The following is a 27,508-nucleotide window of genomic DNA, read 5'->3' on the forward strand; positions in this document are numbered from 1 at the left end:
TCTCTCCACACCACACACACACACACCCCAGGAAGCAGCCCGTGACAGCTGACTAACTCCCAGGTACCTATTTACTGATAGGTAACAGGGGCACTTAGGGTGAAAGAAACTTTGCCCATTTGTTTCTGCCTCGTGCGGGAATCGAACCCGCGCCACAGAATTACGAGTCCTGCGCGCTATCCACCAGGCTACGAGGCCCCTCAGAGGCCTACGAGGCCCCCTGTGTGTGTGTGTGTGTGTGTGTGTGTGTGTGTGTGTGTGTGTGTGTGAATGCGTGAGTGCTTGCGTGCGTGCGCGAATGCGTGAGTGCTTGCGTGCGTGCGCGAATGCGTGAGTGCTTGCGTGCGTGCGTGAGTGCTTGCGTGCGTGCGCGTAATTACCTAAATGAAGTTAGCGCACGAAATCTACGCTCGGGGTGCCCCTTGTGCTGAGTGCGGTGCGGGGGGCGGTGTAATACTCACATTACCCAAGGCCACGCCTACCCTCACCAACAACCATTGTTGCTGCCTCCCTAAAGTCCCCCCCCCCCCTTCCTTACCGTTCTCTAGTATGCGTTCTGTGCCTCTCTCGCTGTGTACTACCGGTGGGACGAAATGCTTTTTACCTTATCTTGCCCACTCATGGTTATCCCTGATGCACAAACAACCGGTGGAGGAGGTAGCAACGATGCCGGATTGCACAACTCGTTATTGGAGTGGCCGAGCTATCACTCCTACTGATGATGCAATTTCGGGTTCAACAGTCAAGTGCAGACAGCTACCACAGCCAGCTGTTGGAGAGCCAGCTGTTGGAGAGCCAGCTGTTGGTGAGCCAGCTATTGGAGAGCCAGCTGTTGGTGAGCCAGCTGTTGGTGAGCCAGCTGTTGGAGAGCCAGCTGAAGCCAGCTACCACACCCAGGTGAGTCAAGCAGTGACGCTGGCAGCAAGCCAGTAGGTAGGGAAAGTCCATACACACCCTCATGTTAAACTTTTTATTCTGGCTCTCCCTATCCACCTCATCCTCTCTATACCCAACCACTCGGGATGAACGGTAGAGAGGCGGTCTCGCTTCCTGCAGGTCGGCTTTCAATCCCCCGACCGTCCAAGTGGTGGGACACTCATCCCCCCCCCCCAACCGTCCCAACCCAAATCCTTATCTTGAGCCCTTCCGAGTGCCATAAAGTCGCAATGGTTTGGCGCTTTCTCCTGATAGTTCCTTTCTATTTTTTCCTCCACCTATTCTTCCCCCCTTCGTCCCCTATTCTTTAAAAAGTGAGCAATACATTTGACCTTATTCACCGCCTCTGGCTGGTGATGTTCACCTGAGCCCCAGAACAGCCCTGAACGTCCATATCATTATTATCACCAGCAAACGGCTCAGGGCTGTATACAAGTCCCCGAGGGATGTATACCCGTCACCAAGGGATGTATACCCGTCACCAAGGGCTGTATACCCGTCACCAAAGGGTGTATACCCGTCACCAAGGGCTGTATACCCGTCACCAAGGGATGTATACCCGTCACCAAGGGATGTATACCCGTCACCAAGGGCTGTATACCCGTCACCAAGGGGTGTATACCCGTCACCAAGGGCTGTATACCCGTCACCAAGGGATGTATACAAATCACGGAACTGTTCTAGTGAGCAGGCTCTTGATAACAATAGATAAAAAAATGTGGATGGCCAGACCGTAGACTTAAATATGTACTATTTTCTCTCTGTATTATGTATTTACCTTTCTTATCTTAAGTTTATGCTGCAGGTGAAGAATTTGTCTCTAGCAAAGGTGGAATAAGTGTGTGTGTGTGTGTGTGTGTGTGTGTGTGTGTGTGTGTGTGTGTGTGTGTGTGTGTGTGTGTGTGTGTGTGTGTGTGTCCTATGTAGAGAATAAAGGCTCCCAAGGCGGGGCCTGGGAGAGGTCACTGTCTGTGCTTCTGAGGCGTCATGAACACACACCAGGAGCAGAGGTCAGGTCACCCCTGCTCATCTGGGCAATGTTTCTGGAAGACCAGCCTTACTTCACTGTGGGCCAGTGTCTCAAACAAGCCACCAAACCCACTCGCAGACGGGTCGTTCAAACAAGCCACCAAGCCGTCAACAAGCGGGTCGTCCAAACACGCCGTCAACAAGCGGGTCGTCCAAACAAGCCGTCAACAAGCGGGTCGTCCAAACAAGCCGTCAACAAGCGGGTCGTCCAAACAAAGAGAATGTTGGCTGGGGCGAGGAGTCAACAGCAACCAAACTGCGTCTTGACAGTAGGTCAGGGGAAACAGGGTCACAGGGAACGGGTCCTCCTCTTACGACCTCCGCGATGCTGCTACCACCACCAGGCCTCCATGACTTACGACCTGCTGTATATCTTGCTACGTTGCAGTAAAGTAGCAAGCGTAAGGGGTGGTAAAGGCGTAGGGAGTTTAGTGAAGGCGTAGGGAGTTTGGTGAAGGCGTAGGGGGTTTGGTGAAGGCGTAGGGGGGTTGGTAAAGGCGTAGGGAGTTAGGTAAAGGCGTAGGGGGGATGGTGAAGCCTTAAGGGGTGGTGAAGACCCAAATAGAGAGAGGGGGTGAAGGGGGCGTGTAGAGGGGGCAGTGAAGGAGAGTTTAGAGGGAGGTGGAAGGGGTTGAAGGGTGCGCGGGAGAAGGGAGTGTCGGTGATCAATACAGTGGGGTCCAGCAGGCCGCCTCCACGTCAACTACCCACCCCAACAGTTGATCTTTTACAGTCATACAGCAAACTACACGCGCGCCCCAAAACGCATGCTTCCACCACGCACTGACTACAAAACGCACATTTCCATCATGCGCCTTAAAACATACGTTTCGATAACTCGCTCCAAAACAAATGCTTCCGTCACGCACTGCAAAGCGCGCCCTAAACCCACGTTTCCCTCATGCGCACGCCCCAAAACGCACCGTTTCACTACACGGCCCAAAAGGCACGGTTGCATCCCGCACCAAAACTAATGCTTCCATTACGCACACACAAAACGTGTCCTCGCGCGCGCTCCAAAACGCACGGACCCAAATTCAGCCGCGCTCTAGAAAACACAAACCCCATCACGTAAGCCCATATTCATCCACCTAAATGCACACAATCTCATGCGCTCCCCCCCCCCACACACACATACACAGTTTCAGTTGTAGATATGTAGATATGATAGAGCCCAGTAGGCTCAGGAATCTGTACATCAGTTGATTGACGGTTGAGAGGCGGGACCAAAGAGCCAGAGCTCAACTCCCGCAAGCACAACTAGGTGAGTACACACACACACATACAGTACATAAACAACAACACGACTTAAGAGCAGGGAAATCATGCCTGACGACCCTCCTGGAGTTCTATGATAAGGTAACGAAAATAAGGCAAGACAGAAAGGATGGGCAGATTGCATATTTCTGGACTGCCAAAAAGCCTTTGATACAGTACCACACAGAAGGCTACTATACAAAGTTGAGAGGCAGGAAAGAGTAGACGGAGACGCACTATCATGGGTAAGGAATAACCTGAGAGACAGGTGTCAGAGTGACAGTGAGGGGCGAGGAGTCGGACTGGTGTAGAGTAACAAGCGGGGTGCCTCAAGGATCGGTGCTGGGACCCATTCTATTCCTCATTTATGTAAATGACTTGACTGCAGGAGTTGATTCTTTTATGTCAATTGTTACGATGATTCTAACTGCTAACCCTACTCCATAATACTAGCCCTCCACATAGAAGATCATTAATTCATAACATCAATGTTTGCAGATGATGTAAAACTAATGAGGAGGGTTGAGAGAGATGAGGATTGTAAGATTATCTAGGATGACATACAGGTTGAAGAGATGGTCCGAGAAATGGTTGCTGGAGTTCAACACTAGCAAGTGCAAGATGATGAGAATGGAGACAGGAGCCAGAAGACCGAAAAGTCAGTATACGACGAAGGGAAACCACCTCCCTATAACGTCTAGAGAACAAGACCTGGGAGTGGACATAACACCAAACCTAACTCCAGTGGCTCATATAAATAGAATAACGTCGGCCGCATACTCTACTCTGGACAAAAGTCAGAACATTCTTCAAAAACTTGAATAGGGAGGCTTTTAAATCAATGTATACCGCCTATGTGAGGCCAATTATGAGGTCTTAGAGTATGCCGCCCCATCGTGGAACCCTTATTTTAAAAAAACACATAAGGAAGCCCGAGAAAATGGAGAAGTTTGCAACGAGAGTTTTTCAGTATCCGAGTAGTTAACAAATGCTTTACTCTTGTGCAATTGCACAAGAGTAAAGCATGTCATTGCAAAAGATTGTAGTGTGTCAGTGCACAAGAGATTTGAGTGTAAGTATGAATGTTAGTATGAAAATATATATCATATTGATGAGATGTATAACATATAAGTGTGAAGGTGTATACAATGTTAGGGTGGAGGTGTATACTATGTAAGTGTGAAGAGTGTAGCATGTAAGCGTGAGGTGTGCAGGACTGACTGATGTGGGGGGGGGGGAGAGAAGGCGCGTCACACTGACCACGCCCAGAACACCTGGACGGTGGCCATATATACACACATGTATACTGACACAACTCAAAAATATACAACAGATGAAAGCCACATCAAAACTATTTCATGTTCATTATGTGGCGTCCGTCGTGGAAACACCGACAGATTGACAGGACGAACACGCGCACTCAAGCGCGCCCTGTGTCGACTGTTCACTTAACACAAACTGACTATGTGCTGACCTATCGTTCGTGTATATTATTGCCTGTTTGTCTGCCTGTCACAGTCTGACACGTCAACACTTCAAGCCGTCACCCCAAACACAATAAATTAGCTCCCCCTTGATTATGGTAACAACCCCATTGATTTTGTCTGAGACTCTTCAAGTGTGATGAAAGAATCTCTCTTCTAAGGGAAAGAAGGGAAGCAAAGGGGTGAAGAGGAAGAGGGGAGGGTAAAGAGGCGCCTGATAGTGTACCACATTATCCTGGGTCACTCATCAGCCTGATCTCCACAGTTTTGAGCGGTTGATGGCTGACCCTCTTGTCATTAACACCCTGTTTAGCATAAATTTAAGAGATCTCCAGATATTCATTAGAAACCATATATAACCTACTATTATATTCTTGTTTTACTAACAACATCCAGGTGTCCGACGGGATTTTCACTTTACTCCAAAGGATTTCAGATTTCTTGCACTATTCCTGAACAAAATATAAATTTGATTATAATGACATCTTGCGGGAATAACTTTGTGGAGATCACTTTGGGACCGCCACCCGCCGCTGGAGACGGAATGAACGCCCAATCCCACCGTCAGCATACCAGCCCTTCCTCCTAAGATTTTCGACGTATACGTTACCTATACGCCTAAGGTACTGTAGGCGTCAAAATGCGACGTTGTTAGAAGGACGGGTGGACCGCCGGGGATGACGGCCATCCTCCCTCAGCAGCCTCATCGCCAGGGATAGAGAACAGATAACGCAGGACTGCCACTAGGCTATCCATACGCTTGCCAGACTCGATATACAGACCGTTCTGATTTGCCACCAAAAAAAATGCAATCATTTAGCCTAACAAGTAATGTTCGAATACAAGCAACCCACCTATTGAGTCCAATGCATAAAAAATGTGAATATTTGTGCCCGGTTACTTTTCTTAATAGGGTGCATTTGAAAGTTGGCTTACCATCACTTAAAAAAACGCGATTTACTGCTGGAGAGGACGGGTTGCAGTACAACAAAAGAAAGAAAGTTTCAATATTGTGGACGACCGAATGGGCAGTTCATCAACCACTAATTATTCAACTATATACTTTTGACTCCTTTCTCATACAACATGTGACAAAGCCCACTCGAAGTAACAGCATTCTTGATCTTGTGCTAACATCAGAAGAGGGCTGAGTTACAGCGCTATTAGTCCTGTAGCTATCAACGTTCCTGGTATGAGTGTTTACTTAGTTCCGGGATGAGTTTTGTCGCTGTGTTGAGCTTTCATCAAAGAACAAATGTCCTTTTGGAGGTGAGGTCTCATACAGTAGTCGAGATAGGGTACACAAGAGACGTACAACTTTTTTTTAACTGCAGCTTCGTGCAACTTTCAAAGACTGGTGGATCCTAACTCCTAGGTCGTTTACTTCATCCAAAACGCTATGCATGTTAGTGGCTTTGCCAGAAGGTAAAAATATAAATCATATATGTAATCTTACAATCCCATTGTCCTTTCTTGTAAATATATATTATAATTACTGCTATTATTCTCATTCTGGTGCATGGTAGTGTTGCTGATATGCCAGGTCTTACAATTAATAACATCAGACAGCATTTGCCAGTCTAATGACTATTTATAGAGTTCGTGTAATTAGCTTTGCGAAGCCTCAACATCGTTTTCGATTCCTACTTTACCACATAACTTAGTGTCATTTGTAAATTTGATGATGTGGTTTGTAATATTCTCATCTATATCATTGATGTATCTTCATCAAAAGTTCTAGAAAAGTCCATATATACTAAGTCTACCAAAAGTCCTTTGTCTGAATAAATGGTTTCCGTTTCCAGCAATGTCAGCTGGTCAGTGAGGCAAGAGTTATTTTGAACAAAACTACGTTGTCTTAATTTTACCAGGTTGTACACTGTGAGATGGTGAATGATTCCCGGGATTAGGCTGATTTTTTTTTTCATATGAGCTCTTTCTGCCTTTTCTGAACATGGGGGTGACATTTAAATGTTTGCAATCTAGGAGAAGTTTCTCTTGATCCATAGATTTTCCGAATAGAAGTCTCAGTGGTAAACACAGATCTTGAACTAGTTCATTTACGATTTTGGGTTAAATTTCATCCACACCTGAGCTTTAGATTCCTTAACTTGTCAATGCTCCTGAATGTTTCGCACGTTATGGGTATATCCCCTAAATCATTATCTTTACCTGCTTCAACATCATTTGTGTGGGTACTGGGATGTTGTCTAATCTTTCTGGTGTGAACACAGATATAAAGTATTCATTAAGAGGGTTTTGACTGTCATTTTATCGTGAATAATAACTTGGCAGGGTCTCATCTTTTAAGACTCCTACAGTTCGTACACGAACGCTCTATGTTAAGATCCGTACACAAACTGTGTCGAGATTCGTACAAGAACGCTTTATGTCGAGGATCGTACACAAAAGTTCTAAATCGGAGATCAATGCATTAATGTTTTCTGCAGATTCATACACGAACGTTTGTAGACTAGTTAAAAGATTAAAGTTTGTTCAACTCATTAAACGTTCAGGGAAGATTTAACGCAAGAACGTTAAATGTCAAGGTTCACATTTAACATCGAGCGGGTTCACACGGAAACGTTTTCAGTCACCAGACTCACCCAAACGTTAATAATAATTGGGTTCACTTCAAATCTAATTATAAATTGGCTGTGGGACTAAATTACGTCCAAACGATGATTTAATTTCCTTATGTAAGCCAATTTATATGTAAATAACTAATCTTAAAATGTGATAGACCTAAATACTGCACTTTGTGTGTGTTGCTCGCACATCCAGTGATTACATTAGTGTATGACTGTATACTGTGCATTTACACCTGGGGGAATTATTTGGCTGTACACAGCCACCTGCAGCCTTCAGGTGCTTCATGTAACGTCCCCTAAACCACACTCGGCTAACACACAAAGTCAAACATCAAAATACAGCCGGTTCAAAGGGAAAAAAAAACAAAGAAAGCTTTATGGCACTCACCTTAAATGTTGATTCCGTCCCGTTTGGCTCTTTAACACAAACTGTTCACTTTTAATCTTCAGTCAAAACAGCAAGTGTAATTCTCATAACACAAGGCTGGTTGTGCACACATGAAAGCCTCTCCACAGAGTATCGACCGTGGGACTCGTCGAGGGGCAAATTGTTGTTGGGCAAGTTGGTGTGAGGGAGGTTATATAGAGAGGGCGAGGGGTTGTCGAGGGTCGCCAGGCGCTGCGCACGGCGACGCTACGGTACACACGCTAGACACGTGAACAGGGACCCCGGGGGCACCCTCACCGGGGCCCTGGAAGCCTCTCTCTCTCTATTAAAACACCTACGACATCACTCTTGTATCATCTTTTTTTACTGCACTAGCCGTCTGGGATGATGGTATGGACTTTTCATCTTCACTTTGGTTTAAACACTTTACAAGAACGATGCCTTAATAAAAGGAACTCCTTCGGGTTTGACATACACGGCGCAACAGAATATTACATATCCAAGTATAGTGAATCGAGGCATCTTGTCACGCACATTGTGAGCTGGAGAATATGATGCGTATTGAGGTGCTTCGTATTACGGATGTAGTTGGTTGTGACGGTAGTAATCTATGGCAAAACCGTGTCCTCTGAAACAAAGAAAATACACCTTTGTATATCATTTGTTTTAGCAACAAAAATTTAATATCCTTGCTGTTATTAATGTTAAAAACTATTTCTGTACTGTTCCTAAACTTATAGATTCCATAATGTAGTAGTCGACTATGCCTATCATCATTATAAATATCCCCCCCTTTATACTGTATATTTTTATATTCCTAGTACATCTCATATATGTTAGCTTACGTCTCATTTAATATTGTTTACCTCATTATACATATAAATAAATTGTATCTAAATTATCCTAAGTTTTGCCCGAAATGCTTTGCGTAGTAGTGGCTTCATATTTTAGTGCCACCCTGTACCTACCGCTGTACCTTTGTCTCGTGTTCTTTGTGTCCACGTTGTTATAAGTAAAGTATTATTATTATTATTATTACTACTATTATTATTATTGAACAAATCTACAAGAGCCGTGATGAGAGTTTGAACCTATGCGCTGGATGTCCCCAGAGCTCTAGTCAACTGCACTTCTACATAGTCAAAAGAATTGCAACCTGGGGTGAGTGCATCCAGCTGCACCCACAAGGACCCCGAGGCTTCCACTGAAGCCAAACCGGGGTTTCACACAATTCCCCCCCCCCCCCATGCTCTCTGGCTTTGTCGTCCAGTAGTTCTACCTCAACAACCCAGCGGGTTTTCTTCCTATTGGGAGGTGTTGAACATGCTGCTATGTCGGTATATCCACTCACATGAGGAGTGTTGCTGCCCAAAAAACTTGCCCACTCGGGGAAAAATTAAAACAAAAATAATCATCAACTTTTATTATTATTATTAGGTCATTATTATTATTATTTTCATAATATCGAAGGGTAACAGGAAGAAAGTAACACGCTGGTAACAACATATGACACGCTGGTGTCATATGTTGCTTTGAAACCATATATATTGATTGTTTTGGCATCCGGCTTCACCTTCTTACTTAGCTGTTCCAACCGTCTACAACTCTGTTCGTAAAATATAGAACTTTCATATTTTTCCGGCACTTTTGTTTCCTTAACTTGAATTTATGGCCTCTTAATTCTTCTTGAAGTTGCAGGTTTCAAAAATTCCTTCCCAATAGTGATAATTCCTGACATTATTTTGTACGTGGTGATCATATTTTTTTCCCCTCTAGCTTCATGTTTAACTTGTTTAACGCCTCTAGCCTCTCAATCCTCAGAGCTTTTGGTTTATTAGTTCCGGGAGCTATTCGTATATCTCTCGGATATATGGGACTATGTGACTAAATTATACATTTTATGATACCAGAAACGGTATACAGACAGTAACACCGTTGACGTGATTTTCACGAACTGTGGAGGCCTAAACAAAAACATTATAATCTCAAATACAACTTACTCGGATAACAAACTTACTGAAGAACCAAAAAATTTAAATTCATATATAACTTTAAATATATACACACACACACACACACACACACACACACACACACACACACACACACACACACACACACGCACACACACGCACACACACAGACACACACACACACACACACACACACACACACACACACACACACACACACACACACACACACACACACACACACACACATATATATATATATATATATATATATATATATATATATATATATATTTATATATATATATATATATATATTTATATATATATATATATATATATATATATATATATATATATATATATATATATATATATATTTATATATATATATATATATATATATATATATTTATATATATATATATATATATATATATATATATATATATATATATTTATATATATATATATGTGTGTGTGTGTGTGTGCTTAGGATGGGTGGCATTCTCAGACGGACATATTTTATGCATACTTTCTATGCTTCTGTGTTTAATATATCTATGGCTTGTGCTGGAATGTATGGCTCGGGAAAGTTTCCCATTGAATGCTGGATAAAGTAAACTATGAATATTCATAACATACGTCCCTCTTAGAGGTGGTGTAAGGGAGGAGGCTATATAAGAAGGTCTGTGCTAAACATCAAGACACTGGCTGCTCACTCATAAATTGCGAATCGTCCTATCCAGGGATAGTTTAATCCAAATTGACTGTTGGAAACACTCACTGAAATTATAAATCTCTGCAGATGGTGCGAAGATTGATTTGGTGTAGCTCACTAGGCGACGTACGAATTACACGGTTCAACACCATTGGGTCTGTTCAGTAACTGGTTGGGTGTTAGCGCAAACATCGCTCCTGGCTGGGGGAGACCTGGGGTTAGATTCACGAAGAAGTTACGCAAACACTTACGAACCTGTACATCTTTTCTCAATCTTTGGCGGCTTTGTTTACAATTATTAAACAGTTAAGGAGCATCGAAGCACCAAGAGGATGTTTATAACAATAACAACAATTGATTGGCAAGTTTTCATTCTTGTAAAATGTTTAATAACTGTAAACAAAGCCGTCAAAGATTGAGGAAAGATGTACACGTTCGTTAGTACTTGCGTAACTGCTTCGTGAATCTGGCCCCTGGATATGTCTAACAGCACTGGAAACTTGACTGATTTATTTAAATGATACTATATTTTGTTCTATACAATTTATTTGTATGATACTTTATTTTGTTCTATACAATTTATTTGTATGATACTTTATTTTGTTCTATACAATTTATTTGTATGATACTTTATTTTTTTTATTTGTGAGTAAATCATTTATTTTTATGTTCTAACTAATGTCATGGGAAGAATTCTAAAGGAGGAAATCTAACATCTCAGGAGTGCACAGTCTTGCACAATCATTACAACATAGTTTTGTCAAAACCAAATCCCACCTAAGAAGCCTACTAGCGTTTGTGTAAAATAGAACCATACAGACAAAGGACTTCCAGTAGATTAAGTGAACATTACCGTCTCTGCAGCTCTTGATAAGGTACCACATGAAAAACTGACGCCAGAAGCTACAAATACGGGGAATCAACGTTAAGTCTTTGGAATGGATAAAACTAGCGATAAAAAACAGAAAGTATAGTCCTAAGTAGAACGGAATCTGTCTAGAAAAATGTTCAAAGCAGAGTATTGCATTAAGGTTCAATTGTAGGGCCAACCCTTTTAATAATACACATACAAGATATTGATGATTTCACTAACCACATTAGTCAAGTTCGTATATAACACAAAGCTCTACGGATAAATGGAAACGAAAACGAAATTAAAACTTTGTGAAACGAGCTACATGCGCACCAGAAATTGCCAGTGGACTTTAATATTGAAAATACATGGGCCTTAGATGTAGGAGAAAACATTGCACACCACAACAACCGCTAAAAACACGTCCCTGCGGGCAGCGGGGTTGCAAAAGACAAGCACCTCGGAGTAAGCGCACTCGTAATAACTACACTGACAAAAGCTCAGCGCAGAGCAATAAAAATAATCCCAGATCTAAATCAACGCTCGTTCTTCATTAGGCTCAGGGCCTCAATACTAACAATTACTATTACTATGTAATTAATGTTGTAATTAATTAACTATGTAATTAATTTTGTAATTAATTAACTATGTAATTAATTATTATTACTATGCAATTAAAATTACTAGTACTAGCAATTACCATGTTTACAAACCAGACATGACAGGGCTGATATCGTAGAATCCTTTAAAATACTGGACAAAGTAAAAAACGTTAATCCAAACCACTTTAAAAGATAAAATGTAACTTTATTTATTTATTTATTTATATATATACAAGAAGGTACATTGGGATTGTGAGGATACATAGCATAGTAATTACATTCTTGTAAAGCCACTAGTACGCGCAGCGTTTCGGGCAGAAACGAAACTCAGAAACTTTAACTCACTTAAGGGGAGCAACAGCTACACAGTCAACAAGCCACAACGTAGGACACCCATGGAATCGCTTATCTGGCAAAGCTGTGAATACCATACCAGTATGCCAGTTCAAAATACAACTAGAAAGTATCCTAGTTTTCTGTTCCAATCGAGGTAAACCATTAGGTAAACTCGGATAAATGAGCGTTGAATTTAACATTAATCCCTAGTCTATTTTTGTTATTGGTACTTATTGTCCATTGTATTGTCTACGTGTGAAGGCTGTGCTGAAAGAACCGCCTCAGTTCCAAGTTTTAAACAACGTGTGAGCGGTGAGAGATAAGGAGCAACAAGATGTGTACCGCCTGAGGTAGATAAGATGGGCCTTTATCACCACACCTCCCTGGCCAGCAGACTGAATGGCTGACTGACTGTCTGACTGGCATGCTGACTGACTGGCTGGCTGACTGACTGGCTGGCTGACTGATTGGCCTGACTGGCTGGCTAGTATATGCCAAAGACCTGACAGAGGAAATATGATCCTTCATATCAGTTTGCTGATAATACAAACTTAATGAGGACAATCAGAACAGAAGGGGGGGGGTATGATTGTATAGAGATCGTGACACACTTTACAGAGGGGTCTGAAAAATGGCAATTAGACTTTAACCGAGTGAAATGCAAGGCTACACAGATAGCACCTGCCGTGGTGTCATTAGACAACCCTTGCTGTGTCAACAGTTCAGTCCTAACGTATTCCAGTCCAGTGGTTCAGCCACTGCAAATTACCTCAAGCCCATCAACACTCAGCAAAAATCTGCTCTCAGAACTATAACAAACTCTGTCTTCAGACAACACACAGCCCCTCTGTTTACGTCCCTTAACATGCTAAACATACACTCACTCTACACATTCTCATGTGCTATTTACATGTACAAAACCTTGTTCCTAAATGCTAATCTTGATCTGAAACTTTTCCTTAATAGGTGTAATAGAACCCATGAGCACCACACCAGATATAAATATCTCTTTGATATCCCCAGAGTCAAACTAAATCTGTGCAAACACTCCATGCAAATAAAAGGACCCAGTCTTTGGAACACACTCTCTGACGAATTAAAAGATTGTTCAACCCATGATGCCATGTTCAAAAGTAAAACCAAAAAAACCTAATTTCATTCTCATAGTTTCCTACCTTGTGCTTCAACTCACACTGCATCTTGTACTATCCACTTCCCCAATAGTAGTTCTTAAGACATATATCTTTACCAGTGTAATCACCGCTGTCAATTTATATTATTTGTTGATATAAAACCTTACTACAATGTACCTTTTCATCTTACCTGATAAGTTAGATTAAGACCTGCCCAAAATGATATGCGTGTTAGTGGCTTTGCAAAAATGTACAAATACCAATCTTATGTAATCTCACCAACCCATTATACCTCTTGTGAATAAATTATTATTATTATTATTATTGTTTATTAAAGTTCAGGAGTGAAAAAGTTAAATTCATAACAATAAAGTTTAGAACCTGCGAGTTCTTCCGTGGAATTTGTGCCCAGTCATTCTTGCACTATGTACAATTACGGATTTCAGACTTTATGCTTTTTGTGATAATAACTGCGTTTTCTTGACGGATAAGAGAAAGTGATCATCTGTGTCATTTGGCTACTGCGACTGGCTGCAAGGTACACACTCCTCCAGTGTTGCCAGGTCCCTGGTAGCTGGTGTCCTTTACCATATACCCAACTCTCTTGTGTAACCAACCCATTGTTAACTTTATTAATGTCTCAGAAACACTAATAGGGTCTTAATGAGGTGCATATCTGAGTGGTAACTATGGTCTGGCCTATCAGTTGCCATGGAGATGCTATCTTTGAAAACTTCAGTTGCGCCCTGTTCCTCGGAGGGTACACATCTGTTACATTAAACAACGGGTTTCTGTATCAAACACGACAATAGTGCTCAGAGAATTGTGCTAACACAAGAGTCGCCATCACATGCCTTGTAAAGCGCAGGTAGATGTGGACACTGGTGTAGGATGTTTAAACATAACTCGCATTGTCAACCTATCGGTTATAACACGAGCATTGGTGTATAGAACACCAGGCAGAGAGCACCAGGTACTTGGGCGAGGGTGCTAGAGAGCTGTGTTGTGGCGGGGTTAAGAATGAGGACGACAGGCATCAGATCTGTGCCCATCCCTACGCCCCGTACGCAGGTGGGTGCTGGAGGCCCACCTCAGCCCTTGCCCAGGACCAAGTTCTACACCAGTACTGCTCCTACAGTCAACCCACCCCACCAACCTGCCTTCCCCAAACAACACGTCGCTCACAGCTCCAACAAAGACAAGAATGTAACACTGAAGGTAATTTATGAACACAGTCCGCCGCTGAAACAAGATGAAAGAGCTGAGGTTTCTCAGCCAAGTAAATCTAAGAACGAGGACGAGTCGGATCTTTCGGCACAAACTTCAATAAATACGTCTGAGTTAGCTACAAGCCGTAGCTCAGCACCTAGAACACCAGCTAGATGTGCTCCACCAAAACCACCCAGAACTTTCAATCATCAAGTAAATCCTACACAAGACACTACACATCGTAATAAAATAACTGTGATCTCAAACCGCAAGATTCCAGACCTGCCCAAATCAACACCTATCCCGTCTCGCCCAAAGCTTATAGACATTCTTTACAGACCTAGTCCTTCCCAGAAGGCGGTTTGTGACTCGAAGTTTACTGTCCCTCGAAATTCTAACTCAGATCCGAGCCAGGCTGAGACAACAGTGTCCTTACTGAGTACGGAGCGCGAGGGCGCCCTAGGCAACGTGAGAAATCAAGTGGCTCCAGCCTCCTTGACGTCTAAGGATGGTCAAGTATATGCTACCACTTTACGGGCAGTAGCTGGTAAGACACGGACGTCACAGTCAAGTATAACAGAGTGTGGTGGTGGACGTGGCGCTACACAGATAAACAGTTCACAGGGTGTTGATACGAGACTCCCTAAACACAGAGTGCCTAACAACCGCAATGTCCCCTTCCCTCCTCCACCTTCAGTACCGCCACCCAGTGTTCCTTCCACTGCTACTTCGAGTCCAATTGTTCAGCCAGGAATGTCGTCACGTCCAGAAGTACCCGCGCGTCCAACCGTTGCACAAGTAGCTGCGATTCAGAAAAGAAAGAAAGACGGGTGGCCAAAAAACTGGATGAGTGATCCTTTGAGGATCTCCTCCAGGTCTCGAGGAACGTCCATTGGCCCTGCTTCTACCGCCAGAGCTGTCGACCAAGACCCCGTGTACACGCCCGAAGACTTCGAGGACAATTGCAAGGAAGTCTTCAAATGTATTAAAGTCGCAAAGGATCATATGATTAAAGGACGGTATTTTCAGGTTAGTGAATATTATTAATATAATCCAAAACTATACCCTCGCCTAACTGTGAACACACGGCATCCAATATGCGACAAAGATTATACCTCTGTATTTACATTCAAAATTATATTTGTTTATTTACATTTATGGTTGTTATATTTCTGTAAAAACATAAAGTTGGATTCCCACAGGCAGCAAGTGTGTTCCAAGCGGCGCTGACGGCGATCGACCGGGTACTGAAGGCACAGGTGTTGAGCATCGTCAATGATGAACACACCAGGCAGAGGTTCTTCCACCTGCAGCAAGAGGTGTTCATTGCCAGGTGGGAGCGAGGGGGGGTCGTGGAGGAGGCGGGAGTAATTAAATGTACGTCCATTCATACCGTCTGGGGTAGTCACACACACACAAAACACATACACAACACAACACAAATGTGCATGCACAGTGTGTGTGTGTGTAGTTGCGTTTGCAGGTGGTTAAGTTTCGTTCTTTGGTCAAGGTAAAACTAGGTTAGGCAAGATAAAGTTAGGTTAGGCAAGGTAAAGTTAGGTTAGGCAAGGTAAAGTTAGGGTAGGCAAGGTAAAGTTAGGTTAGGCAAGATAATGTTAGGTTAGGCAAGATAATGTTAGGTTAGGCAAGGTAAAGTGAGGTTAGGCAAGGTAATGTTAGGTTAGGCAAGGTAAAGTTAGGTTAGGCAAGGTAAAGTTAGGTTAGGCAAGGTAAAGTTAGGTTAGGCAAGGTAAAAGTCAGATTAAACAAGCTAGAGGCTAGATATAACAAGCTTATATAAGCAAGGTACGATAAACTAATATCTTGCTGACTAGCATATTAGACATATTATGGCAAGTTATACTCTTATGCTTAGAAAACATTTAATGTTTTATTATACTTAGAGCAAGTATTAATAAGAAACTTACCTCTGATATATCGATTATGACATCCGCAAACAATACAACTAGGCATTTTTAACAAGACATTAGAAAAAAAGAAATGATTAGCTATTTACTAACATGCAAAAAAGGTAATACAGGAAGTAATTCATTATTATACGTGGAAAAATGTCACGGAAAGCCTATGTTTACAGGCGTCAAAATGGCCGCAAAGTGACTTAAAAATTTTACACAAACCTCGTGGATCTAGAGATGGAGAGTGTTGTGTTGCAGGAAGGAGACTCTGAACGGGTTCAGCGATGCTCAGGCAGCGGCGAGGCCCATTGGGGAGGTGTCCACCAGCGCCCAGGCTCCAGGGGCGCCGCCCTCATATGACGACGTTCTCAGGGAAGACCTCTCACTCTCACGAGGTACTGATCCCGGGGTTGATGGTGGTGTGTGTGAGAGTGAGAGAATGCTTATTGTTTGTGATGTGATATAGTTCACAATTGTGGTTTATAAACAAGTCTGTGCATATATATATATATATATATATATATATATATATATATATATATATATATATATATATATATATATATATATACATTATATATATATATATATATATATATATATATATATATATACATTATATATATATATATATATATATATATATATATATATATATATATATATATATATATATATATATATATATATATATACATTATATATATATATATATATATATATATATATATATATATATTTATATGAACACTGTACTGAACGAGGTGAGAATAGCTTGAGCTACCTCATCCCTTTGTGTGTATTTATACCTCAATAAACTTATTTAAATTCAAATGAACGGTGAAGCAGGATAAACAAAACAAGTACTTATTGCTACACACAAAATTGGGTAGAGTAGTAAAACTTATGTAATGTAAGAATGAACTACACAATTCTACAATTATTGCATGGATCCTAATGATGTCATACTATTTTGAGATGAGTCGTCAGGGGCGCCATCAAGACTACCATCTCAACCAGAGCCAGCGGCCGTGGGTCAGAGAACAGTGCAGGGAAATCGAGGAAGACTAAGACGGAGTGCCAGATCGCTTACTGTTGACGTTACGTCTCGACCAGGACCTCCACTGCTTCCCCAGCCGGCCAGATCTTCTTGCGCCACGTCCTCTTCCCTACAGACACGTCAGGCTGGAGTGGAGGTCCTGGTAGACACTTCAGCGGACCCACCTCACCCTCCTCCCTCGTCACATACAGCGCCTGTCAACCTCACCTTCCAGCCCCTGGTTCCAACCCAAGTATCGCCTCCAAGACCCAAGTCCATCATTCCCTCCCTAGAGAAGCCTATTCCAGAAACCTCTCCTAGACAACCTGAAGACACAACCTCTTGTCCGGGGTCCTCTCACACCCCCACCAAAACACCAGTTCCAAAACCAAGAACTTCCAGTAAAACAAGCGAACCACCTGTTGTTGAATCAGGTTCGCCGCCGCCACTTGACGAAGCTATCTTTTATCAGGCACAAGCTATAAAAAAGATTGAAGAGCAACGAAAAACTGAAGGCTCAATGGCGGCTGTGGTAGCCGCAACAGCAGAGCCTACAGTCAACGAGGTAGCAGCAGAGAACAGCTCACCAAGTCTAGAAATACCTAACAGATCATATTTGATAACAGGTTCAAATTGGAGCCAACTTGATAATAGTCCAAAAATCAATGTAAAAGATTGTAGAGTTGTTGAAGACGGCGGAGACAAAACTTTGCCCTCGGGTGAAGCTGCTGCCTCTGCTCAGAGAGCCCCAGGTTCCATAACATCACAATCTTTTACCTCTCATAGCTTTAGTATTAGTGATCCATTCACGAATACAGACCCATTTTCCCAAGTTGATACTAACACAATAAAAAGTGATTCTGTCTTTTCAGACGATTACCAGTCACCTTCAATGTTGGTATTTAATAACATTAACTCGGTCAGTAAAACAGATACATGTAAAGTGCCTGTAACAACACCTGCAGATGCAGGTGTTCTGCGACCATCTGGTGAAGCTGGCTTTGAAGGTTATGCCACGCCTCTTGGTGTCAAGCAGGTAAACCGGACCTGTACAGGTTCTCCCCAAGATGACCGTGGGACACCAGTTCTTGCAGGGGGGAGTTCTATACTCGAGGCGCTAGATGTTGCAATCTGTCGAACTCCAAGCCATAGGAAAGTTACACCTCAGAACTCCAAGGGTTCCATACATTCACGCTCCTACTCTCAAGACACTTTATTGGATTGTTCATATGGGGCTCTGAATAATTATATAGAGTCTTCCAAAGGTATATGTGCGAGTCGAGCATCAATTATAGAAGAATTTGATCCGCTCTTGTCCAGCTCTTATGATAACAAGAGTCCAGTTGTGTCTGCTGATCACAAGAAAAACAAAATTCATCGTGTTGAAACACATGTGAAACAAACTGAAGTGGATGTTGTGACAGAGCACAGGGTCTATGAAAACAGTGAGGTATTCTTGCCTGAGAGATTCAGCGAGGAAGGAGCAATGGCTGCCGCTGCAGACTTGTACTACAGTACAAGGGGTGGGGGCGTACCGTATGATCTCAACGAGAAAACAGGATTGAGGGGCTTGCCTGCTGACCTTCCCTGCAACAGCACTGGAGTGGGGGGCTTGCCATTTGACCCCCTCTACAACAACACTGGAGTGCGGGACTTGTCTGGTGACCCTCCCTGCCACAATACTGGAATACAAGACGTGTCTGCTAACCTGTACGACAGTAAGGGACCATCTCCTGACTCTCCTAACGCGATAGGCACCAGGTCATCCGTCTCCTCCTCCACGGGTTCTTGTGTATCGTGGCCACCTGAGCGTGTCAAGAATGCGTCGTGGTCGCCCCAGCCACTCACCCCGCCGTCAGCAGACACTTCAGGAGATGACAGTACACGGATGCCATGGAGCTCTGAAACAGGGGAGCCGCAGGAAACCGGTGTGGGGCGCTCAGCCTTCTATCGTCCTCTTGCCACTCAGAAGGTGCGTTGTAAAATTATATTTCTTAAGATATTCTCTCACTTCTGAATTTTTTGTTAAGCAGTTTAATAACTGAAACAGGTGTCATTGGGCAAATTTATTATATATATATTTTTTGAAAATTGTCAAGCAAATTTATTGATATCAAGTTCCCCCTTCTTATGGTCCCTTTCCATGTGACAACAAGATATAGTATAGAACACGCTATGTGACGTCACGACAAGGTATTGACCTCCTTGTAGATGACGTAATATGGTATAGACCCCTGAGCCCGTTCTCAGACCAAATCCATTACCATGAGAAACCACACCCCTCTTCAAACCTCCTGGATAGGTATCAAGGTATTTGTAATGGTCTGAAAGCATATTACGGTTCCACTAATAGTCTACTTGTAAACTGGCAAATGAACCTTTGTCCTAAACAAAGATTATCCTCAACTTATAACTTTATTGTATTAAAAATCGTTGCTTTAAAATAGAAAAAGTGTATGCTAAAAACGTTTTTCTTTAAGAATTTGGTTTTCTGTAAACTGCTTTCTCTGGTACACTGAAATCCAGATTTCACATTATCTTCAATAATACAATGTATTAACGTAACCAAGCGTAATGAAACCTAACTATGAATAGTATAACTATGAATAGTGTACCACTATTCATAGGTAATACCTCTCCCTAACCATGGTTAGGAAAGGCTAACCAAGTGAAAGGTTATATTAATAGTCTTTCCCAATCCATTCCCTTGAGCGGATCTCCTCGCTGAGGACAGGTTGAGACCTCTTCGCGACCTCTTTTCCATCACGAAGCGGTATTGACCCCTGGCATGTGACGTCGTGACTCGGTATAGACCCGTGGCATGTGACGTCACGAAACGGTATTGACCCCTTGCCTGTGACGTTATTGCATGGTATTGACCACTGGAGGGAGGGGGGGGGGGTAGAAATAGCCTAAGCTACTCTATCCCTTTGAGATGTATTTCTTTCTTGTCTCAATAAACATACTTGAACTTGAACTTGACCACTGGCATGTGACGTTACGATGTCGAGGTGTTTGTGTACACTTTTAATGAGTGAACAGTGTCGTATATTCCATCTTGTACGCATCGCTGTCAATGACGAGTCGTAGCTGGGTAGGACAGCTGTGTCGCACCTCAAGACCACCTCGACAACACCCCCAATAAGACTGATAAAGAACTACATTTATAATGGTTCAGATATGGGGAAAAAAAAAAAAAGATTTGAAGAGGGCAACGCTGAGGAGCGACACTCATGTCCCTGAGACTACTGAAAAGTAGGCGTCGAGTCGTTGCAACAGCACGACTCGTTGAGAGTCGTGTTGTACTTGCCTAGTTTTGCTTGCGGGGATTGAGCTCTGGCTCTTTGGTCCCGCTTCTCAACTGTCAATCAACTGGTGTACAGATTCCGGAGCCTACTGGGGTCTATCATATGTACATTTGAAACTGTTTGGCTGTACACTCTGGCTGTGGCTAGTCCGCGATGCACAACAATCTATAGAGGTGTTTATTACGCCCAAATTAAGGATCTGGCTGACGTCATTTTAACAATATATTGAATTTCAGAGCTACCTGCCTTAGGAGTATGGAAAATAATGTTTTTTCAGCATAGTGGTTTTCTTTCCAAGAGGTATTGATACCATAAATATTATACGCCTAAAACAAGAATATAGCATTAGGCTTCATATGGTTCCTGTACAAGGTCGTGCTTCACTCAGTGGCGTGTTATTGGTTTTTAGCTAAAAGAGTAAGCCAAATCACAGAGAGAAAATGTAGGCCTGTACGTACTTAAATTGTATTAATTTTAATTACATATTATTGCATACACAAGTAGCCATATATTTAGCTTGTAAATACACGGTGTCAATACTTTACGTAATGTATATATGTTGTTTTGCATTGGTTCTTGCTTTACGTTATGTCCCGGACGTTACTACCTGTTATTGCTACTGTATGTTGATCGTTTATATAATATAGTGTTCTTTCTCAGCCTTAGTGAATTGACTGTTGTGGTTCTACACAGCTTACATTGTCAGGCCGGAAACCCAGGCGACGACTCGTTGTTCAGACAGACGCCTACCACTAAATGCGGCGTATATGATTCCACTCGCTAACTTTATAAGTGCAGCATACGCCAACATCTGGTCGTCTCACGTCATATGCAACGACTGTGTACCGTGATATGTTGTTGTCGTTTTAGATTTACCTGCTCAAAACGAAGGGTAAATGTAGCACAGGCTATAGTGAGCCCGTAAATACCGTGACAAGAATATGACGACCTTATAGCTTGGTCGAGCCTTCCCCCCTCTCCCAAATCAGAGCCATGAGCGAGACCTATCCAAGCCGTGGGCACCCATCCAGCCACTGTATAGACCCAACGGTGTATATCATCGCTTTAACTTTCCTATTACTATTTACTCTTCAGAACCAGCAATAGTTCACAGTCTCACTGTGAATCAGATTATCGTCACATTCGACTCCGTCATCGTAAACGATCAAATTGCAGCTATTACAAAGTGTGTTGGTACTGTGGCAGGTGTGTGTTGATGGACGGGGGGAGAACCGGGGCGGAACGGGCAGTGAGGCCGGGCTCAGAGACCTCCTAAAGATCACTGAGGGAGTCAAAATCTTTTTCATCTACACTGACGGGGTCGTCACCTCGCCCTGGAACAAGCCATTCCTCGCTGCATCCAAAGGTAACTCGCCCTACAACACTCTTCATCACTAACCAAATGTAACTCTCCTCGCCTGTGGCCTGCACCGCAGTAACCAAATATAACTCAGCAGTAGGCCTCAATTAGGTGGATTTTTAATTTAAAATCTTCTCTCGTACTTCCTGGGGAGCTGATAGACGCACGCTCCTCTAATTGCATTATGGTGTCTAAAATCGATTATGGCTGTCCTGCCTACTCGTCTGAAGTAAACTCTCACTGTTGTCGGCAGACACCAGCATGGCGTGGTACGTGGGGGAGGGTGTGGTGCTCAGGGTCGGCAGCAAGCTGTGGTCGTGTCAGCTCCACAGCAAGTCCACCCTCGTCTTGAGGACCTTGTCTGGCACTTACATCTTTAAAGACGTTGCTGGCAAGCATAACTGTGAGTACCTCCCTCTCTCAACTGTTGTATCTCCCTCTACTTTCTTGAGAGTACTTCCGTATCAATTCTCGCACGCGAGTGCCCCCATCCTGAGATGCTGTTAATTCCTATAAGCCTCCTTATACACATCATGAAAGATAACACTATAATTAAGAACATTTAATTTTTTTGCCAGCTAAGTGATGCGTGCTATGTGCTAATTACTGTGTGTTGATTGCTAGGTGCTTTTGTCTTATAATTCATAATACTTATAATTCATAAGAGACTCTGACTCTATTGATTAACTGTTTCAGCCGCTGGTTGCCGAGATTAGGTGTAAGAAAATAATTTTAATTTTAAAAGCGTGAGATTATTTAATAGTGAGCATATTGAGAGTACATAAGTGCGAGATTATGTGAGAGTATATGAGAATAATAATGAGCGCATGAGATTAGGAGACAGCATATGAGAGCAAAAGCGATCCAACTGAGCGCTGAGGCGGTGTTGCAGGCCAGGCGGTGGGGATACAGGTGCCAAGCAAAGTGAGGAAGACCCAGCACCAGCTGCTGAGTAATATCCTACGGGAGAACACGCTCCTGGAGGACGAGCGACCCACCGGACTCACCAAGGGTAAGGCACACACACACTCCTAGGCTCTGTGTACCCTTTACGAGGTCAGGCATTATACTGGTGAGTCACCTGTTGTAAAGTCGCAGTCAACTCATCCTGTCACCCAATACAGTTGGCGAGGCTTTTGCGAAATCCACCAATCCGTTAAAAATGCAACGCATTAGTAAACATTAAAGAACCGTAATATTGACGGTTTAAATATATATCACCCTCAACAATTTTGGCGAGTTGCTTTGGATTCGTTGTTTCAGGTTAGGAAAAATCTTACATTTTTTTTTAAGGAGAGGCAAATCACGGCCTGCATACTCATGCATCATCCATCATACGGTCAGGCCCTCACACTCATGACCCACCAGTCGTAAGGTCAGGCCTCACACTACACTCATGACCCACCAGTCACAAGGTCAGGCTTCACACTACACTCATGACCTACCAGTAACAAGGTCAGGCCTCACAGATCAGATCATCTGGGTACTTCTATAGCTCATATAATATGTACTGGGTATTAAAAAGATACTTCAAGAGTTCGCCAGAACTTACTGTTTGAGTCACGTGATGTCTGGTGTAAGTTTGGGCGCTGAAACCTGCTCGCTTTGTCAACAATGCGCTAATGTTTAAATGTTATGTTTGCCCCAAAACACTATGTAAAAAAAATAAAAAAAATTATTAGTGCGAATTGAACAAACTATATACTATATCTTTTCTCAGTACTTAATATTTTGGGCATTTTTTTGGCTATTTAAGGATCATAATTACTGACAAGATTATTATTACAATGGTATTTGTATGAAAACCTGTTTTCTTCAAGAAATAAAATTGTATGTAATTACTATGTTCCAAAACTTTTTTTTTTTGTTAATTATCTTTTACTGTACTCATAATTCACTCTGGAAGCAAATTGGCAGTAGATTTGTTACATTTTACTTTATTATTTTGCTTTCAAGATTGGGAAGAATAGAAGACAATAGTGTTACAATAATTATGCACTTCTGTGTAATATATTTCGGAATAAAGCTAGTCAATAACAATTTTAAAAAAGCAATTAGCCACTGATTTGTATTTCCAGTTGACTCAAAATTCGGCTCTTACAGTAGAAAGTGAACCTATAAAAAACATTTCTATGTCTAAATACACATACAAATCTAGATTAAACCCATACAAATGGGTTTAATGTTACTGTATACTCTCTAACATCATTGGGATCTCAGCCATCTCCAAGGGAGCATCCTCGGCAGCATCCCGGGTCAACCAGTTTGTTAACGACAAGTCCAGGACCACCAACACGGCCTTCATCAGGCAAAACTCCATCAGAGCCTGTGAGTAACTCACCATTCGGTTTAACATTATATGCCCTGTATTTGTTTTAAAGTGTTTTATAGTGATGACTTTCATCACTATCATGATTTTAGTAAAATCAATAATAATTGCAATACAGTAGTTGTAGTGGGAACAATGTGAATTTTGACAGGTATGAAGTCTAAAGCAGGTACAATATACAGTAGCTATAATAAATACTTTATCTTTTTCAAACTGTTGTCATGTAGAGTTACCCAAGGGTGAGATATAGCCAAGGACGAGGTACAGCGAAGGGCGAGGTGTAGACATGGGTGAGGTACAGCCAAGGGCGAGGTATAGCCAAGGATGAGGTACAACCAAGGGCGAGGTACAGCCAAGGGCAAGGTATACCCAGGAGTGAGGTACAACCAAGGGCGAAGTTCTTTCGCTGATTTAGCAAATAATGCATTTCTTTGGAAATGAATTGGACATGTTTCAAGCCATCCTCCTAAAATGATAGTACTATGGGAACTATTCGGTTGTACACACCAATACTGTACATACTGATGGACCCAAAGTTTATGTTTTATACTGTTAATTTGTAGAGGGCACAAAAAGTTAAAAAACAAACTTAAGCATTAATAGGCCTAGTATAGCAGATATATTTAAGATTTTAGGACTAGATAGTGTATATTAGGCCTTGGATTGCTTGGACAGGATAGGTTTCTCTAGTTATGTTTCCAGTTTTGAAGAATGCCATTTGTGCTAATTCAATAATACATAACGTGAACTTTATTAGGGTTCCAACAGTACACATTGGTGTTTGACCAAACAGTTGCTATATGTATCTGCACTATTACTTTAGGAGGATGGGTTGCAGATTTAACATAGTATACATCTTAAAAAACATGTTTCTGTCTTTTTGCTCAGTGAGAGGCATGTCTAGAGGTCTGAAGACCCTGGCAGAACGAACAGGGAGCACCATGCCAGTAAGTGTTCCCTTGACTGTGGTAGTCACCTTACGCTTCTGTTACAATTAACTATAATGTGATGTGGTAGACCTTGCAATGTTTCGTTAAAAAGTAAACAAAAAAATATATATGTATATTGAGGCAATTGTCGGTTGCCTCAAGCTGATGGTGTGTCTCTTCTTTCATGTGGAACTGTACTTCGCTGCATAGACGGTTACATCGAGATGACTGCCCTTTAGTTTCCTATTTAGGGTTTTTCTGAACCCTAAATATTTTGGGTTAATTGGGTTTACAGTATATCTTATTACAGGTCTATGTGTATGTTCTTTATTTACTCCTTGCTATTAATAAGTATCATATTTCCTTCAGCTTGGTCAACTTCATCCATGGATCATTACTTTTCTTATAATTTTTGTTTCTTTACTTGGGTGTGTTTTTATATCACCTGCTGTAAATCCATAGGAGCTGTGCAAGGGTTCGAACCCTCATCACGGCTCCTTCGGATTTTCTCACTGATGCAGTCACATTAGTGTGATTTCTCTTTCTGTATTCAAAGAGGAGCTTCAGAGGTAGAACTTTCCTAGATGACAGAGCCAGAGTGCATGAGGAGATTGTATGAAAATCTTGGTCCAGCTTCAGGAAACCCTCATGAGTTCAGTAGAGCTCCAGGTAGCAATCCTTTTACTATGTGGTCTAGTCATTAGTGTGTACATGGGAACACTCACCGCATAGGTTCAAACCCTCATCACAGCCCCTACGGATTTTCTCAATACTGTACAGTACAGTACTATTATTATAATATATTATTATTATTATTATTATTATTATTATTATTGAAGAGAGGACAAAAGGTTGCAAAAAGCAGCCTCTTGGTATTAATAATAATAATATTGTCCCAGAGAGCAGGTCTACAGCAAATCACATGTCAAAGGGCCCTCACAATGAACTCAGCATTATTATGAGGGCTCTCACAATGCCAAAGAACCTCCCTTGAAGGGTGAGAGGGGGTGGGGGTTACTTACGTACGTGCATTGTTATAATGTTAATTTGTAGTTTAAACAAATAATGTTATATTTGTTTTTGACAGGACTATGTAATTTTGCACAATGTTCTTAACCATAAACATGAGTTATTTTTGCACTAAATATATGATTTGCATCCATCAGGAGCTGCCACCAGAGTACCAAGAACTGCAAGAGGCTGCCAATGTTCTTCAGTTCTCTCGCACTGCTAAGGCAGTTCAGTACATCTAATTTCAAGTTCAGAGTGACCATTGATCTATTAAAGAAATTACAATTTTTATTCTGTCCTGGTATTAATGTTGTCATCCACCTTTATATTATGCTCACAGTGTTAGAAACATAATAATGATTGGAAAAACAGCCCTTATAACTAGATATTTATGCATTATGCCTGTTTTATGGTACATTAATGAACAAAATATTGCTCTCTCCCTCACCTCATCAAAGTAGAAAATTAGCCAATACTGTAATTATGATTGAAGCTCAATAGTTAACATGTTATTTCTTTGCAATAATAGGCAAAACAAATTAGATATAATAATGTGTATACTCTGTATAATGATTACAATCATGACCATGTACTCGTTACAATGATCTACCTGTTGTCAAATATTAACAATATCTAAAATATTAATGATTTTCCACACAATTATGTAAACTTCATTTACTTCTTAATAGTAATTAAAACTTATCATAATTTCTTTTAGTGATCAGTTGTATTTCTATACCTGTATATTGTTTAAGCTAACATTCTTTCCTTATGTAAAGAAATCACTCATCCATCAAATTCAAGTAAGTAATTGTCAAAAAAAGGCACTAAACCGGGAAGGTTATGTAGCACCATCAAATGTGCAGGATAATCAGAAGGCGCTAAATATCACCAAGGATGCAAATACGAGAACAGAAACGCATAAGGCGAACAATATCAAAAGTATCTGAGTAACCAAGAATACTATCGAGGGACAAGCGACCGCGGGGGACGGTCGGAAAACAAGACACATGCTCGTCCCGGAAGTCAGGACATTCAACAAGGATATGCACGACCGTAAGAGGGACAATGCAATTTGGACAATAAGGAGCAGAGTGGTGCTCC

General features: G+C 41.9%; 2 protein-coding genes across 2 annotated transcripts in view; one reads left to right on the forward strand and one right to left on the reverse strand.

Moving 5' to 3' along the window:
* The window catches only part of Drat (Death resistor Adh domain containing target), a 46,598-nt gene extending 38,679 nt beyond the window's left edge, over positions 1-7,919 (reverse strand). The window contains exon 1 of the mRNA XM_045738030.2: positions 7,686-7,919. The gene's annotated coding sequence lies outside the window, so the exon portion shown is untranslated. The remainder of the gene's footprint in view (positions 1-7,685) is intronic.
* Positions 7,920-13,927: 6,008 nt separating this feature from the next.
* LOC123755407 (mucin-5AC) lies at positions 13,928-27,125 on the forward strand. Its single transcript, XM_045738027.2, has 10 exons — positions 13,928-15,541; positions 15,715-15,845; positions 16,687-16,823; positions 17,407-19,439; positions 21,982-22,141; positions 22,389-22,538; positions 23,028-23,147; positions 24,356-24,463; positions 25,353-25,411; positions 26,560-27,125. The coding sequence occupies exons 1-10, from the start codon at positions 14,324-14,326 to the stop codon at positions 26,644-26,646; spliced, it is 4,203 nt and encodes a 1,400-aa protein (XP_045593983.2). The 5' UTR covers positions 13,928-14,323; the 3' UTR covers positions 26,647-27,125.
* Positions 27,126-27,508: the final 383 nt, after the last annotated feature.

The sequence above is a fragment of the Procambarus clarkii genome, chromosome 20 (genome assembly GCF_040958095.1).
Source record: "Procambarus clarkii isolate CNS0578487 chromosome 20, FALCON_Pclarkii_2.0, whole genome shotgun sequence".
Lineage (NCBI taxonomy): Eukaryota > Metazoa > Arthropoda > Malacostraca > Decapoda > Cambaridae > Procambarus > Procambarus clarkii.

What these genes read in the sequence shown, in the direction of transcription:
- LOC123755407 (XM_045738027.2), top strand. Translation starts at nt 14,324, where the DNA reads ATGAGGACGACAGGCATCAGATCTGTGCCCATCCCTACGCCCCGTACG. An exon ending in CGTTGCTGGCAAGCATAACT is followed by an intron (nt 22,539 to 23,027) that starts GTGAGTACCTCC and finishes GCGGTGTTGCAG; the next exon opens with GCCAGGCGGTGGGGATACAG. An exon ending in GCAAAACTCCATCAGAGCCT is followed by an intron (nt 24,464 to 25,352) that starts GTGAGTAACTCA and finishes CTTTTTGCTCAG; the next exon opens with TGAGAGGCATGTCTAGAGGT.